General features: G+C 42.1%; 1 protein-coding gene across 36 annotated transcripts in view; it reads right to left on the bottom strand.

Moving 5' to 3' along the window:
• Positions 1-14,642, bottom strand: part of RIMS2 (regulating synaptic membrane exocytosis 2) — a 1,685,778-nt gene that overhangs the window by 202,229 nt on the left and 1,468,907 nt on the right. For 7 of the 36 annotated variants that reach the window (XM_030217600.1, XM_030217635.1, XM_030217669.1 and 4 more), the window contains one exon: positions 338-370. The exons of 25 other annotated variants lie outside the window; for them this stretch is intronic. In XM_030217600.1, coding sequence (XP_030073460.1) covers positions 338-370 — 33 coding nt within the window. Of the gene's footprint in view, positions 1-337; positions 380-14,642 lie in introns of all 36 variants that reach the window. 4 more of the 36 variants (XM_030217627.1, XM_030217743.1, XM_030217643.1 and 1 more) reach the window with 2 other exon arrangements.

Genomic DNA, 14,642 nt, shown 5'->3' with positions numbered 1-14,642 from the left:
AACTAAGAAAATCTTGGGCACTACATTAACATATGGTAACTGTAAAGCCTCTGTATTAAATGCTAAGGGCACACTCAGCATCTTCTCACACAGCTAATACAAAGATAACTACTTAGAGGGCAATTCCTTAAGGGTCCTCCTCTTTCCAGGCACATGAAATAAGAGGTTGTGGGCTGTGGGAGGATAGGGAAGGGAGGGCTCAAATAGGAGTGGGGGGAAAGCTGGCATTGGGGTGGGTAATCTATAATACTGGGGAAACTACACAGAATGGTTTATGACAAAATCTACAGGACAAGTAAAGGATTAAAGCAGAGGAAGGCATTTAGAAGAGACAGACCTGAGTTTCTCCTCCTCGATGAATCCACTTCTTCTGTTATCACATCATGTAATGGACAGACATAGACAAAGGAGATGATTGTGAGTGGATGCACCCAGAAGACATAAACTGACATTGAGAGGAAAGAACTTAAAATAGTTTTACAGAAAAATTTGCAGTACACTATTAGTACATGGGACAAGTTAGCACTGAACATTGCACAAAAGAATACAGAAAACAGAGAAAAGGCTTGTTAAATCTATAAATGAACCCCCCCCCCCCCCCCCCCATAGAATTAGAACTGGAAAAAAGGAGAGAACAGATGTTATAGCTAGCAAGCCTGGCAGTGAAAATGAGAAAAAAAGCTTAATTACAAAAAGGATGGTTAGATAGCACATTTTCATTAACAGATACTCCAATGCAACATATTAATTCCAATGCAACATAAATAGTTTTATTAGATTTTCTGGGCTACATGCCTTGATTGTTAGTTCAAAGAACTGATGATGAAAAATATTTTGTTGAATGGCTTGTTTTCACTGCATGTCTATAGTGCACCTTCTTTAGCTAAAGAAGAGTAAACAAGAGTAAACAACTTACTAAAAGTAATATGAACTTGAAGGCAGTAGTTCTCCACATTACTGTTGAACTGACCGACTAAGTCTATATTTCAGAATAGCCATGATGGATATTTATGGGATACTTCTGGACACTTGAAAAATGGTTTGAGAATCACATGGGACAGGACCTCTTAAACATAGCCTCATTTTGGCTGAGTTCAATGGGCTGTTATGTTGTCAATAGACTCTAGGGGTACTATATTTTGAGTTAGTTTAATAAGCTGTTTTTGGTACATTTGTCATATGCAGTTTTGTGTGATATCTACTATGTGTATATTACAGGAAGCTGTGAAGAACTTTGGATTATTGGGTTCTAAATGTAAATCAAATGAACAGAATAAAGCCCCCCCCCCCCCCCCCGTAAATATGCATAGGATAAATCTACATATATGAAAAGTTTTCATACATATTCAGTGGGGATATCCTGAAATATTAAGGGTTTTTTTTTTTGGGGGGGGGGGGCGAATCTTAAGGACACATTTCGGAAATTTACACCAAAGGTCTGTGCCCTGCAGGCTACCAGTAAAGTTCTCTCAAATGTAATATCACTGTTAAGAATATTTATTTATATTCTTGCTCACCCTATACCTCACTCACCCTCCCCGTCTCTCCTTTTATTAAATAGATTTGATTTTTGAGGGCTATTGCTTTGGTAACAACCCAAAACATCAATATAATTTTCGAAGTAACCTGTATGGAGCAGCAGTTGTAACTCTAAATGGTAAGGATTCTACTTTAATAGGTTAGGTGAAGACACATGGTAAGGAGGTATGGATACCAAATTCCATATGGGAATTTTAATATGCAGCTATCCATAGTGGACAAATTGCTGTTGGAATGACTGGATGGATCATCTTGGTCATTACCTGTCAGTATTTTCTACACCAGTGTTTCCCAAGTCCGGTCCTGGAGTACCCCTTGCCAGTCAGGTTTTCAGGATATCCACAATGAATATGTCAAAAGCCCAGACCTGTCAAACACAGGGCCTGGAGGTCCATGGGACCACCAGACCCCAAGTACCTCCACTCCGAGCCAAGTAACATGGGGGCTCCAGTCCTCCCGACCCCCCTCGACACAAGTTCGGGGGGGCTGGAGATCCAATGGGTCGACAGCCCCCCTAACCCCCCCTTGAATGAGCCCTGGTGGCCCAGTGGGCCATGAGTCAAATCCCCCTGTTCCCCCTGACCCAGGTTCGGGGGGGGGCTGGAGATCCGGTGGGGCTCCAGCCCCCCTAACTCCCCTAGCATCCCCTCACATGCAGCCCTGGTGGCCTGGGCCGCGGGTCAATCCTCCCCCGACCTGATGGTCTAGCGGCCCTTCACCACCCCTTACCTTTGTTGGAGGAGGGAGGTGGCCGTCCTCCTCTTCCATCAGCTCTGCCTCAAAAATGGTGGCACCCAGCCCTTCCCAGTTCATCTTGGGATGTGCTGGGTGGGGCTTCACACCATATAAGGGAAACTCCTGGGGGGAGGGGGGGACAAAGGGCTGATGTATTCAGGGGAATGGGGGGGCATGCTGGATAGGGCTCACCATTCCTTCCCAATGGTCTGTAAACTCTACCACCAGCTCCGAGCTGGCGTAGGGTTTGTAGCAGTGTGCCAATGTTTGGTGCGCTGCTCGCCGATCATTGGGGAAGAATAGGTTTAGCATGCATTTGCATGCTACTTGCGCTAAGAGCTCTGTTTTACATGCTAGTTGCGTTCAAATCCCATGAGCATGTTATTTCACCCTCTCTGGGGCTCTGATCATGGGGCGGTATCTAACGCAGGTGCTAGTATGGTGCTAACAGCCTCTGGTGCCTGCATTTGCTTCTGATCATTGGCCCATGAGTGCCTCTTTTGCTCATTCATGATCTAATGGTCCCACTAATTCCCTCACAGGCTTTCTGCTTCTGATGTACCTGAAAAAGGTGCTACTAGGATTTTTTGTCTCCATGACAAGTTTTTCTTCATATTCTCTTTTAGACTTTATCAGTGCTTTACATCTAGCTTGACACTGCTTATGTTGATTCTTATTTTCTTCATTCAAATCCTTTTTCCATTCTTTGAAGGATGCTCTTTTAGCTCTAATAGCCTCTTTTCTTTTCACCTTTGTTAATATGTGGAATACATCTGGTCTGGGCTTCTACAATGGTATTTTTAAATAATGGCCATGCCTTATTTAAAGTCCTAACTTTTGCAGTCGAACCTTTCAGCTTCTTTTTAACCATTTCCCTCATTTTGTCATAGTCATCCTTGCGAAAATTGAATGCTGCTACAGTAGATTTCTTTAGTGACTTCATTCCAGATATCAGCTCGGATTTGATCATGTTATGATCACTGTTTCCCAGCAGATCCAACACCATTATCTCTCACACCATGTTGCTTCTTCATTGCTCAGATTGTAAACTGTCTTATCATAGTGCTGGGAAAGTTAGTGATCCACACTTCAGGACTTATGGTAATAAGTTTGCATTCTCTTTACCTTGTCATGATAGGTACATAATTACTCATTGCTGTACCAATAAGTTATTTTAACCTGTGTGCATTATCTCTGACTTATACTGTTTTATCTGCTGCCAATATTAAATTAACTTTCATTTTTTAATAATATCTGAGCCTTGTGTCAGTTCTTATCAGTATACTTTAGGCTGTACAATTCAGATCTACAGTTAGAGTGATGTCTCATTATACCTAATCTAAATACCAGAGTGCTACCTTTCATTTTTTGTCATCATATATACTTAGTGTACTCCTAATTGCCTGCCCTCTCCTGAGGTGAGGTAATTGTATTAGCCCTACACTTACTCCCATAGTAGCTATCACCACCATCCATATACCCCCTAATTATAGAAAGTTGTGTGCACAAATTTGCACATGCAAGTTATAGAATAAGGTCAGCTGAGCATGTAACTTAATTTAATAATGAGCTGATAATTGGTGTTAATAATAGACTATAATTAGCTTTACTTGGTGCGAATTGGTACCGATTAACAGTTACGCACATAACTGCCCTTAACAGCTATTCTATAAGTTGTAGGCTGAAATTCCAGAGCACACAACTTCCAGAGAGGCATTGACCTGGGAGGGGCATAGGCAGGTCAGAGGCATATCAGGCAATTACATGTGCGGGTTTATAGAATATTAACATTTATGACCATTTATGCCAGCTATTGAGCTAGTGTAAGTTCTCTTGCCTAAAGTTAGGTGCATACATGCAGACCTTACACTAGTATTCTATAACGACAGACACAACTGCTGTTTTAGGTTCAATTTCCCTGGTGAATTGGCTTACCTTTTCCCAAAAGATGCTGACAAGAACATCCAAGAGCTTCACTTCAGAGAATTTGGTAGCGGTATATGCTGGGAATGGTCTCTAAATTGCTCAAGAATGTACTAAGATAGTAGCACACGACTGACATGAAGATGGCAGTTCCGCACTCCCCACTTAGCCCTACTACTACTTATCATTTCTACAGCGCTACTAAAAGTACGCAGTGCTGTACACTAAACATGCAAGAGACAGTCCCTACTTGACAGAACTTACAATCTAATCAAGACAGACAAATAAGGGATAAGGGAATTACTTAAGCTGGGAATGATAAAACAGACATGGGTACTAAACAAGTGAATAGTTCTGCTTGGATTTTGGAGATTATTGCAGTAGAAGCCACCTTAGATAAAAAAAATTGCAACAATTGTATGATCAAGCCGAAGAGGCTCATGAACGTTTAGATAGCCTAGGTTGAGCGCTTGATGCTCAAATACAACATATCAACACCTTTATCTGCATGTTTATTTACGCCTTCAAAAAAATGAAGCAAATTGATGAGGCAAGATTCCCTTAGCTGAACCCAGACTCAAGACCTAGAAAATGGTTCACGCCACACTAATTTGTGGTTTGTTGGCCTTCCAGAATCTCTCCTCAATAAAGACCTTTTGGGTTTCATTAAAATGTGGTCCCCTCAAACCTTACAGCAGGAGGATCAACTACATTGTTTTCACATTGAACAAGCACATAGGTGGGGAGCGAGAAGGGATGATGATCGCCCACCAGGAACTCAACTTTGCACATAAACATTATATTACATGCAATTAGATCTGGGAAAATGCTGTGTTATAGGAACAAAAAAATTTTGTGCTTTCAAGATTATTCTGCGCATGTGCAGGCATGGTGCAAGGCTTTTGTACCTTTTTGTACAGTGGTCCACGGCAAGCAGATTAAATTCAGCGTCTTATATCCTGCGAAATTAAGAGTCTTGTATGATGGCCAGATGAAATACTGTGATACACTGAATGATGCTAAATCATTTCTTTCCCAGCTTATCAGATGACCTGGCAGACAGGTGACTATTACCTGCATAATGCATAGATATGGAGAATGATGCACACATGTGGAGAGTAAGAAGAAACCAGCAGAATTTCATAAGGATGTTAAATTTATTTTTCTCATACTACACAGACTTGTTGGGCTGTGCATCACTATTCATTGGGGGGGGGGGGGGATTACAGCATTTGCATATGGGAGCATTTGGGATAATTTGTGTAATTGCTATTTATGTACCGCTCCCCATATAACAGTTCACTATCAGAAGATGTTAGAAGAAGCCAATTTTGCTTACCCTGTTATGTTCTGGAATTGGAGTATAACTAATTACTTATATTCTATGATAGATAGGGTATTTGAGAGCCATTTGAGCAGTGGCTTTAATGCATTTATTAGTGTCAAGAACTTCAGCAAATCATACTCCCCCCAGGTCTAAAAAATCTTGGACATCTATATGGGAAAGTGCTTATGGTGAGGATTAGTGGAATGGAGTCTAGTGTGAACGTTTTGAGACTCCATGGGTCAAAAGGAAAATATGAGCTCAGTAAACTAGTGCATAGTATGAGCAGAGAATAACTTTGAGTTTTGTAATACGCTTAAAGAGTGTATTACAAAACTCAAAGTTATTCTCTGCTCATACTTAAACTTAAAATTTGCCTATGTTCACATAAGCTTGCAGGCAGAAATCAACGAGAGCTTTTTGGGTTTTGCCTATGGTGCATTGCTCTGGATGTGATGCTTCACATCTAGAAACAACCAAGAACAAACAGCTTTATTATTTGAATAATCTTTGGAACTAGTATGAGGTTGAACACCGGGATCCTTGATCATAGACAGTTTCAGACTCTGTTGCATGATAAGCATACTGTTTTCATTTCATGTCATGCGTTCTAGAGATCCTGCACTATTGTTATCTTATGGACTCCAGGAACTGTAGGGGTATTTGTTTTTGTCATTTTGGTTTTAGGCCCCCTGATTAGTGAAATACAGTCTAATCCCAATATTAAAGGTGTCCCTTTGTAACATCAAGAATATAAGACCGCTGCATTTGCAGATGACCTAACTGAGCCTCAGGCATCATTGTGGATGCTTCTGGACAGCTTCCATGAATATGGAGACTTTTCTGGATTCCAAATTAATTTTACCAAATTAGAGGCATTACCAACAGAATTTTCTTCAAAAAGAGACTGGAAGGGAGATTTTCTGCTGCATTAGGCTACTGGTCCTTTCAGATACTTGGGAATCCAAGTAACTAGATACTTTATAAATCTATCAACTTACCCACGGGGTCTATATATGGCACTCAAAATTGTGCATGAAAATTGGGGCGCATGCCCAATTTCAGTGCACAATTTAATAATGAACCATTTAGTGTTGATAATCAGATGCTAATAATTATCAATGATAATAGGCAAGAATTAGAATTTACGCATGCATCTTGGTAGGTGCATTCTATAAAGATGCGCACATAAATTCTAGTGAATGGATCTGAAAGGGGGGCATGGCCATGGGAGGGGCATGGGCAGGTCACAGGCATTCCAAGAATTTGCTCACACTGTTACAAAATACGTCTGATCCATGCCTAATTTAGACGCGGGGATTTACACCAGGTTTAAGTGTAAATCCTCACGCCTAACATATCCTGGTACTGGGCACTTTTCTATAAATGGTGCCCAACTTACATTTTTGTGCTGACTTTTAAGTACCATATATAGAATTTGGTCCTTAATGTATACAAATTATTTGAACATGCTAACTCAGTTGGGGATATGGCAGAACTTACCTTTATCACTTTTGGGAAAAGAAGTCTCTATAAGATGTTTCTTTTCCTGAAATGGTTATATGTATTGCAACTTCTACCCCTGTATTTGTTTGAAAAAGACTTGAGGTTGTTCCAGCGTTTGATGTCTCGTCTCTGTTGGCAGGGGGAAGAAACCCTAAACTATGGCTTCAAGTGTTGTATGGTCATTGGTGTTGGGGGGGTAGTGGGACTTCCAGAATTAAGTACCTGTAATAAAGCTTGTTTATTAAGGCATCTGAATGATTGGATTCTTGATATGCAACATTATACGAGAGGGAATTCTTAGCCCCTTGGTGTCTTATATATTTATTTCATGCTGCCTCCCAAGCTGAACCCCATTCTTTAAAATCTAGTATAATAATGGGTCCGATGCAACCAATTTGGAATGATGCAGCCAAATTATGGAATAAGGGCCCACGTAGTTCAGATTTAATTCCCATTAGAGGTAACGTAGAATTTTCCCTGGGTATGGATACAGAGGTGTTTATTAGAAGGGAGAGAGAGGAGGGATTACTCATAACGGAGCAGGGGAACATTATGGGATTTTCTGACATTTTGAAGACCACTTTTGCTAGACCCTTAGATTTTTTTTTAGCATATTATCAATTAAAACATTATGTGAGTTCCCTTCCAAGTAAGGGACTTGGATCACATTATAGTAAAACTTTCAGTTTCTGAATTACATATAAGGCTAAATCAAAAATCAAGGGGGGCTGATCACTCAGATGTAGTGGGTAGATGGGAAAGAGATCTAGGTACTCAGCTTGAATATTGGCTTTACATGCACAATAGCAGGTATACCAGCAACAGTCCACGCTGCTGATATGCATGAATGTCAATTTTGGGTTTTATCTGGGGTTATGCTACTCAAAAACAAGCAAGACATAGGGGCACTCTGAATTCTGTTGAATGTTATAAATGTCAAGGAACCGATGTGACATTCCTTCATGCTACTTGGAACTGTCCCCCTATACAAGGGTTTTGGAAAAGAGTTCTTAGTTATTTAGAAAGCATCATTGGCCAATGTATACCTTCTTCACCATTGGGGGCTATCCTTGAGAAGTATGAAGTGTTAAATCCAAGGGGTACAGGTGCACAAATTTGTGTAAGGAAAGCACGCATTATGAGGAAAAGATGTGCTATGCAAAAATGGGTTCAGACTGTACCTCCGTCCTTTGGCAATGGAATATACAATTTCATAATTAATGATGTTGGAACTGAGAAGGCCAAATCACACGTTTAAATGTAGGAAGTTATTTCTGTCAATTTGGGAGGCCTATATTGGCTCCCAAAGCAAAAGGTTTTATTTTGAATTCATTACATTTTGAACTGGAATGGAGAAGCATGATATCAAGAGGTATAGGAGCCCAATCTCTGGATACTTGTTAGTGTTATAGACTGGGGCCCCAATGCTCAGAGGTTAATGCCGGCACCAAAGAAGATTAGCACCGGCAATAGTGTGCCACCCTATGCTCTAATGGCTTCAGTGTAGGAGCTGAAATCATTAGTGCGGACTGAATTTAAATGTTCACAAAAGAATAAGCAAACCAACCATGGGGTGGAAGAAAACAAATCCAAGTGACCAGCCAGAACACAGGAGTAAGAGCTCCAAAACAACGTTTATTGGGACCCTACACGGTTCGTGTTTTGGCAAACAAGCCATCTTCAGGGGCCTAAAAACACACAAAAAATTGAAAATATGAACGAACATAAAAATAATAATAATGAAGCATAAAAATATACATTATAATAAATTATACAATATAGAGAGAGATATGTTAAATATATGAAGATATAAATCACACACAGTCATAATTCAAAATACATTAATAGATGATAAAAACATAAGTGATATATTTAAAGTATAAAAAAGTAAAATAGAAAAAAAATAAAAAAATAGAAATAAAAACAGAAATAGCAATGAGACATACCAATAATTATAACAACAGTAAAACATCTAAGAATAAAATCTTAGATCTTATCTGAGATGTCAATTTTTTTAATGATAACTAGGACTAAGACCATACAGAATTTTAAGACAGATGAGATAAAACATTCCCAAAAGTATTTAGCTTTTGGCATCATACTGTAGCTGAATCACACTGACATTAGCCCATAAATAGTTTATTCTTGTTGCTAGGGCAGACTGAATATGAGTAGGGTGAAAGACGATTATTGGAGAGAGAGAGAGAAAGAGAGAGCTGAAGGAAGGGACCGGTGATTGGAGGAGGGGATGAGTTATGTGAGGAGGGCTACAGGGTTGTAGTGGGTGAGGCATTCTGGGTGAGCGGGTGGTGAGAGAAGGATGGAAGGGTCGGGAGGTGTGTGTTTTGCCCACCTGCACTTCTCATTGTTAGGGGGGAGGTGTTATAGAGATGGTAGAGTGGTTAGGGGCAATGGGAAAGGTAGATATGGTCACAGTTTGGTAAGAAAAAAAAATACTGGCAATTCCTCAGAGGGCTTTTGGGGAGAGTGAAATTGTGATGGAAATGGTAAGGAATCACAGGGGCATCACCACCTCGAGTGCACAAACAGAGGCCCAGCAATACCATAGGCCTTGGGGGAAGGGGAAGTATGAATTTTAATGGATTTGTATGTGGCTAGATCGATACCAAATAGCTGACAAGTTAACTACAGCAATGGATGGTTGTTGAAGGGGGTTGACGCTTGCTGAGGAGGTGCTTTGTGAGGGAATATACTATGGTCTAACATATGGGGGGGGGGGGGGAGGGATGGTGTTTGTTGGTGGTTTTCTTTGCAGTTGTAACATGTTTATGTCATAGGTATCAATAAAGTTGTGGTTGTTATGCCACCATAAGTTTCATCTGCTTTTTTTATAGTAATGATGAGGAAGTTGTGTGAATGCCTATGTTAACTGAAATTCAATTTGTGCAGTGATTGCCAACTGTGCAGAAACAGTGTATTTTAAGGCTATCAAACATATAAATGGCGAGTGACCGTACTCACCCGCAAATGCGCAGTAGAGACTTCCCTCTCTGTCCCGCCCCCGCATCAATACGTGATGACGGGGGCGGGACAGAGAGGGAAACTGCGTGAAGGGGAGGGAACCACCGACGTCACTACCGCTCCCCCCCCCCGAGGTCACCTCTACCGCTCCCCTCACCTGGAGTCGCCGCCGCCGCCCCCCCTCCACCCGGCCCAAGCACTCTCTTCGGTATTGAACTTATATCGCCGACACGCAACAGGCAGATCAGCTGAGCTCCCGTCGGCCTTCCTTCCCTGCCTGTGTCCCGCCCTCGCTGACATTACGTCACAAGAGGGCGGGACACAGGCAGAGAAGGAAGGCCGATGGGAGCTCTGCTGATCTGCGTGCAGCGTTTCGGCGACCTAAGTTCAATAGCGAAGAGAGGGCCCGGGCCGGGTGGAGGGGTGGCGGCGGCGACTCCGGGGGGGGGGGGGGGGGGGGGGGGGCCTGCAGCGGCAAGGGGAGGGGGCCTTGGAAAAACCACATACTAGCCCGTTTTAACGGGCTCAACGGCTAGTAACATATATTTGATATTTCCCTGCATTATGTCTTGAAGTGTGTTTCTCCTATTTGGCCAGCAGGTGGTGTTTCTCTGCTGTAAAGCTGTTACAGAGAAAAGAATGTTCTTTTTTTAGTTTTAGCACACAAACAGGAAGCAAGAAGCATTATATGTTTGAAATTTTCTTGTTCTGGGCTCTGATTGGCCCAGGAGCTCATTTTCATTTGGGGAGTACTGGCTTTTGCTCCAGTCTTAGTCAGGAAGAAAAGAGAGCAGGATCTCTTTGCTGAGGCTCAGTAAACAAACAGCTATATGTCCTGATCTTCCCAGGTAATTTTTAGAAAGTAAACAAATGTTTAGTTAGTGTTATAATTGATCCATATTTCAGTTACCTGTTGTTTGCTGATTACACTATTTTTGTACACTATTCAATTTTTAAAGACAGTGAACAATTTAGTTTATTACCTCTGTCTGGAATGATAAAGAATCCTGGTGGTTTGTGTGTTAGGTCTGTGAGCATTTTCTGGGAATTGTTGGAACCTAGAAATCACTGGGGATAATTTGAGAGCAGGAGACTCACCAGAGGCGGTTGTGACCCAGTTATTGGGAGGAGGGTGCTACTGTAGAGCACTAGCAACAGGTGCAGGTGTACATGAGCTGTGCTTAGGATAGACCCTCTAAGTGGCCACGGGGTAACCCCAAGTGGGTGGATAGGCGTTTTGTGACAGACCTCTAGCCCTTCTTTTTTTTTTGTGGCAGCGCAGTGGGATTGTTAGACTCAGTGTGTGGCATGAGGGTCACAATCCATTGAGTGGTTCAGGTTTTTTTTTTATCTGTAACCTCCAGGTGCAGAGCACAGTGAACAAGTGCAGCAATAACAGGGTCCCTTTCCTGTTCAGTTTTTTTTTTTTGGTAGTGTTAGATTAGCAGTGTGCTGATGGCGACTCGTAGCAGCCCTCAGACACTGGATAAATAATCCTGGTGGTTTGTGTGTTGGGTCTGTGAGTGCTTTCTGGGAACTGTAGGTCCACTGGGAGTGTGGCCTCCAGTAACCTAGAAATTACTGCGGATAATTTGAGAGCAGGAGACTCGCCTAGAGACGGTTGTGACCCAATTAGTGGGAGGAGGGTGCTAGTGTACAGCACGAGCGGCAGGTGCAGGCGGTCCTGAGCTATGCTAGGGATAGACCCTCTAAGTGGCCATGGGGTAACCCCAGGCGGGTGGCTAGGCATTTTGTAACAGCAACCAATGTAAAGTTTTTAATAATGGTATCACTCTATCATAATTTTTTTTTCTTTACCAAGAGTGCTCTTAGCTGCCACATTTTGGAGCAGCTGCAATCTAGACAGTCTAACTATGGACTCGCCTTTGGGAATCATGCTTACCTTAGAGAATTTCATGTCATAAAAATGTATCTTATTGAATAATGCTAATTTTTGAATAATGCTAATTTTTGAGACTAATCATCTGAGTCATTAAACCTTTTTTCTCACTCTGTCTATAGATAAAATCAAAGTAATTTCTTATAGTGCACACTTATTTCAAAAGTTCAGAACTATATAGCATGTTAAGCACCTGCCATCAAAGGGATATTAGAACTGATATATCGGCAGCCATAAATGCTTCCACTATCTGTGTGTTAAAACTGAAACAAAAGCATTGAATAGCTCATAGGTAGTGAATCAAGTACATATAATAAAATTTAAGAATGAATCCATAATTTCTCCACAAAAAATGAAATACTACATTAACAGAAATTCACTTCTTGACTGCAGTAAATGAATGTAATAAACAGTGGCATTTTAGAAAGGACTTGAGATGTCCAGGTTGGGACATCTCAAAAATCGTTAGTATTGTACAACATGATCTGCAAGCGTACAGCTTGCTCTAAAATACAGATGGAAATGAATGTCTTTTCACCAGTTAGATGCAGCATGAACATCCATTTTAGAAACATGAATGTCTAACCAGCTTATTTTCGAAAGTGATCGCCGGCCATCTTCCGATATAAATCGGGAGATGGCCGGCGATCTCGCAAAAGCGACCAAATCGGTATAATCAAAAGCGGCTATTTTGACAACATCGCCGCTTTCCCGTCGCCTCACCAGCGAAAGTTCAAGGGGGCGTGTTGGCAGCGAAGCGAAGGCAGGACATGGGCAGGCATGGGCGTGGCTACCAGATGGCCGGCTTTTGCGGATAATGGAAAAAAAAGCGGCGTTCAGCAGTATTTCGCCAGGTTTACTTGGTCCTTTTATTTTCACGACCAAGCCTCAAAAAGGTGCCCCAACTGACCAGATGACCACCGGATGGACTCGGGGATGACCTCTCCGTATTCCCCCAGTGGTCACCAACCCCCTCCCACACTAAAACAATAAAACTAAAAACCTTTTTTGCCAGCCTGTATGCCAGCCTCAACTGCCGTACGAAACTCCATGACAGCAGAATGTGTTCTATCCTCTGACAGCCTTTCCCTGGTTGTGATGTGGCTCTCAGGTGAATGTGACACCTTTTCTGTTAGGTGCATTGCAGAGTCACATCAGCAATGCATTGTGGTGGGTGTAGGGTAGTGGGCTCTACTCCCATGCTGCTTTTCTCCCTGCTAACTGGGTCAGAGTGTGTCCAGTTTTGTTTCCGGTAGTCCATGAGGTAGTGGCCATTTTTGTAAGCCAGTTTTAGATCCCTTTCATGTGTTACCCACGTTAGAGAACTTAGTTATTACCTTGAATGTTGCTGAAAGAGGGCATTGTACACCATTCTGCCAGCTCTGACCTACTGTTCATCTCAGTACCAGGGAGACCCTTTGCCAGTGGGGCACAACCTCTGATCTGCAGTTAACTGTGAGTAAACGTGCTTATTCAAATAAAGGACTTTTTCAAAGAGATTAGTCTTCAGGTCTCAACTGGTGTGCCAAGGTTATACGGCAGCAACAAGTCCTAGAGGCCTGCGTGTACAGTATGCAGGTCCCTGGAGCACTTTTAGTGGGTACCGCAGTGCACTTAAGGCAGGCGGACCCAGGCCCATTCCACCCTACCTGTAACACTTGTGCTGGTAAATGGGAGCCCTCCACAACCCACTGTACCCACATGTAGTTGCCCCCTTCACCCCTAAGAGCTATGGTAGTGGTGTACATTTATGGGTAGTGGGTTTTGGGGGTGGGTGGGGGGACTCAGTACCCAAAGTAAGGGAGCTATGCATGTGGGAGTGTTTTCTGAAGTCCACCACACTGACCCCTAGGGTGCCCAGTTGGTGTCCTGGCATGTGAGGGGGACCAGTGCACTACAAATTCTGGCTCCTCCCATGACCAAATGCCTTGGATATCACCGGGTTGGAGATCTCCAGCATTTTTTTCCATTATCGCTGAAAAACAAGACTGGCCATCTCAAACCCGGCGAACTCTGGCATTTGGCCAGGCTAAACCATATTATCGAAAAAAAACGATGGCCGGCCATCTTTTTCGATAATACGGTTCCGGCCAGCTGTAGCGCCGCCGCCAAAACAGATTGCCGGCGATCTATTTCGCCGGTGACGTTCGATTATGCCCCTCTAAATTATCAACAAGGTAAAACAGGAATAGGAACATGACCATCTCTTTGACAGCATATAAATGTTTATGTTATGAAATCGCAACATAAACTTTAATGCACAGGAGCATAAATGTTTATGTCTGTCAGTTTAGAAACATAAATATACGAACATAAGCATTGCCATACTGGGACAGAGTGACAGACCAAAGGTCTATCAAGTCCAGCATCCTGTTTCCAACAGTGGTCAATCTGGGATTATAAAGATATTCTTTTAACACTTTTGCTGAACTAGAATTAACAGTACTAAACCAATAGATCATTTTCATTCTCTACATCTTGGTTTTATGTTTCAATATTTTTTTTCAAGCACATATAGAACAACAAGAAACTGAGGGCCCTGTTTACTAAGCCGCGCTGTAGGCGAGCTAACATTTTAGCGCGCACTAACAATAGAGACACGCATTATATTCCTATGGGTGTCTTTATTTTTAGCGTGCCTGCAGTGCAGCTTAGTAAACAGGACCCCTAAATGTTAAGTTAACCAAGCATAATATGTCTCTGTCAACTGAATAAACAATTTACATTTTGATG

The sequence above is a fragment of the Microcaecilia unicolor genome, chromosome 1 (assembly GCF_901765095.1).
Source record: "Microcaecilia unicolor chromosome 1, aMicUni1.1, whole genome shotgun sequence".
NCBI classification, from domain to species: domain Eukaryota; kingdom Metazoa; phylum Chordata; class Amphibia; order Gymnophiona; family Siphonopidae; genus Microcaecilia; species Microcaecilia unicolor.
This window is presented reverse-complemented; position numbering and strand designations above follow the sequence as displayed.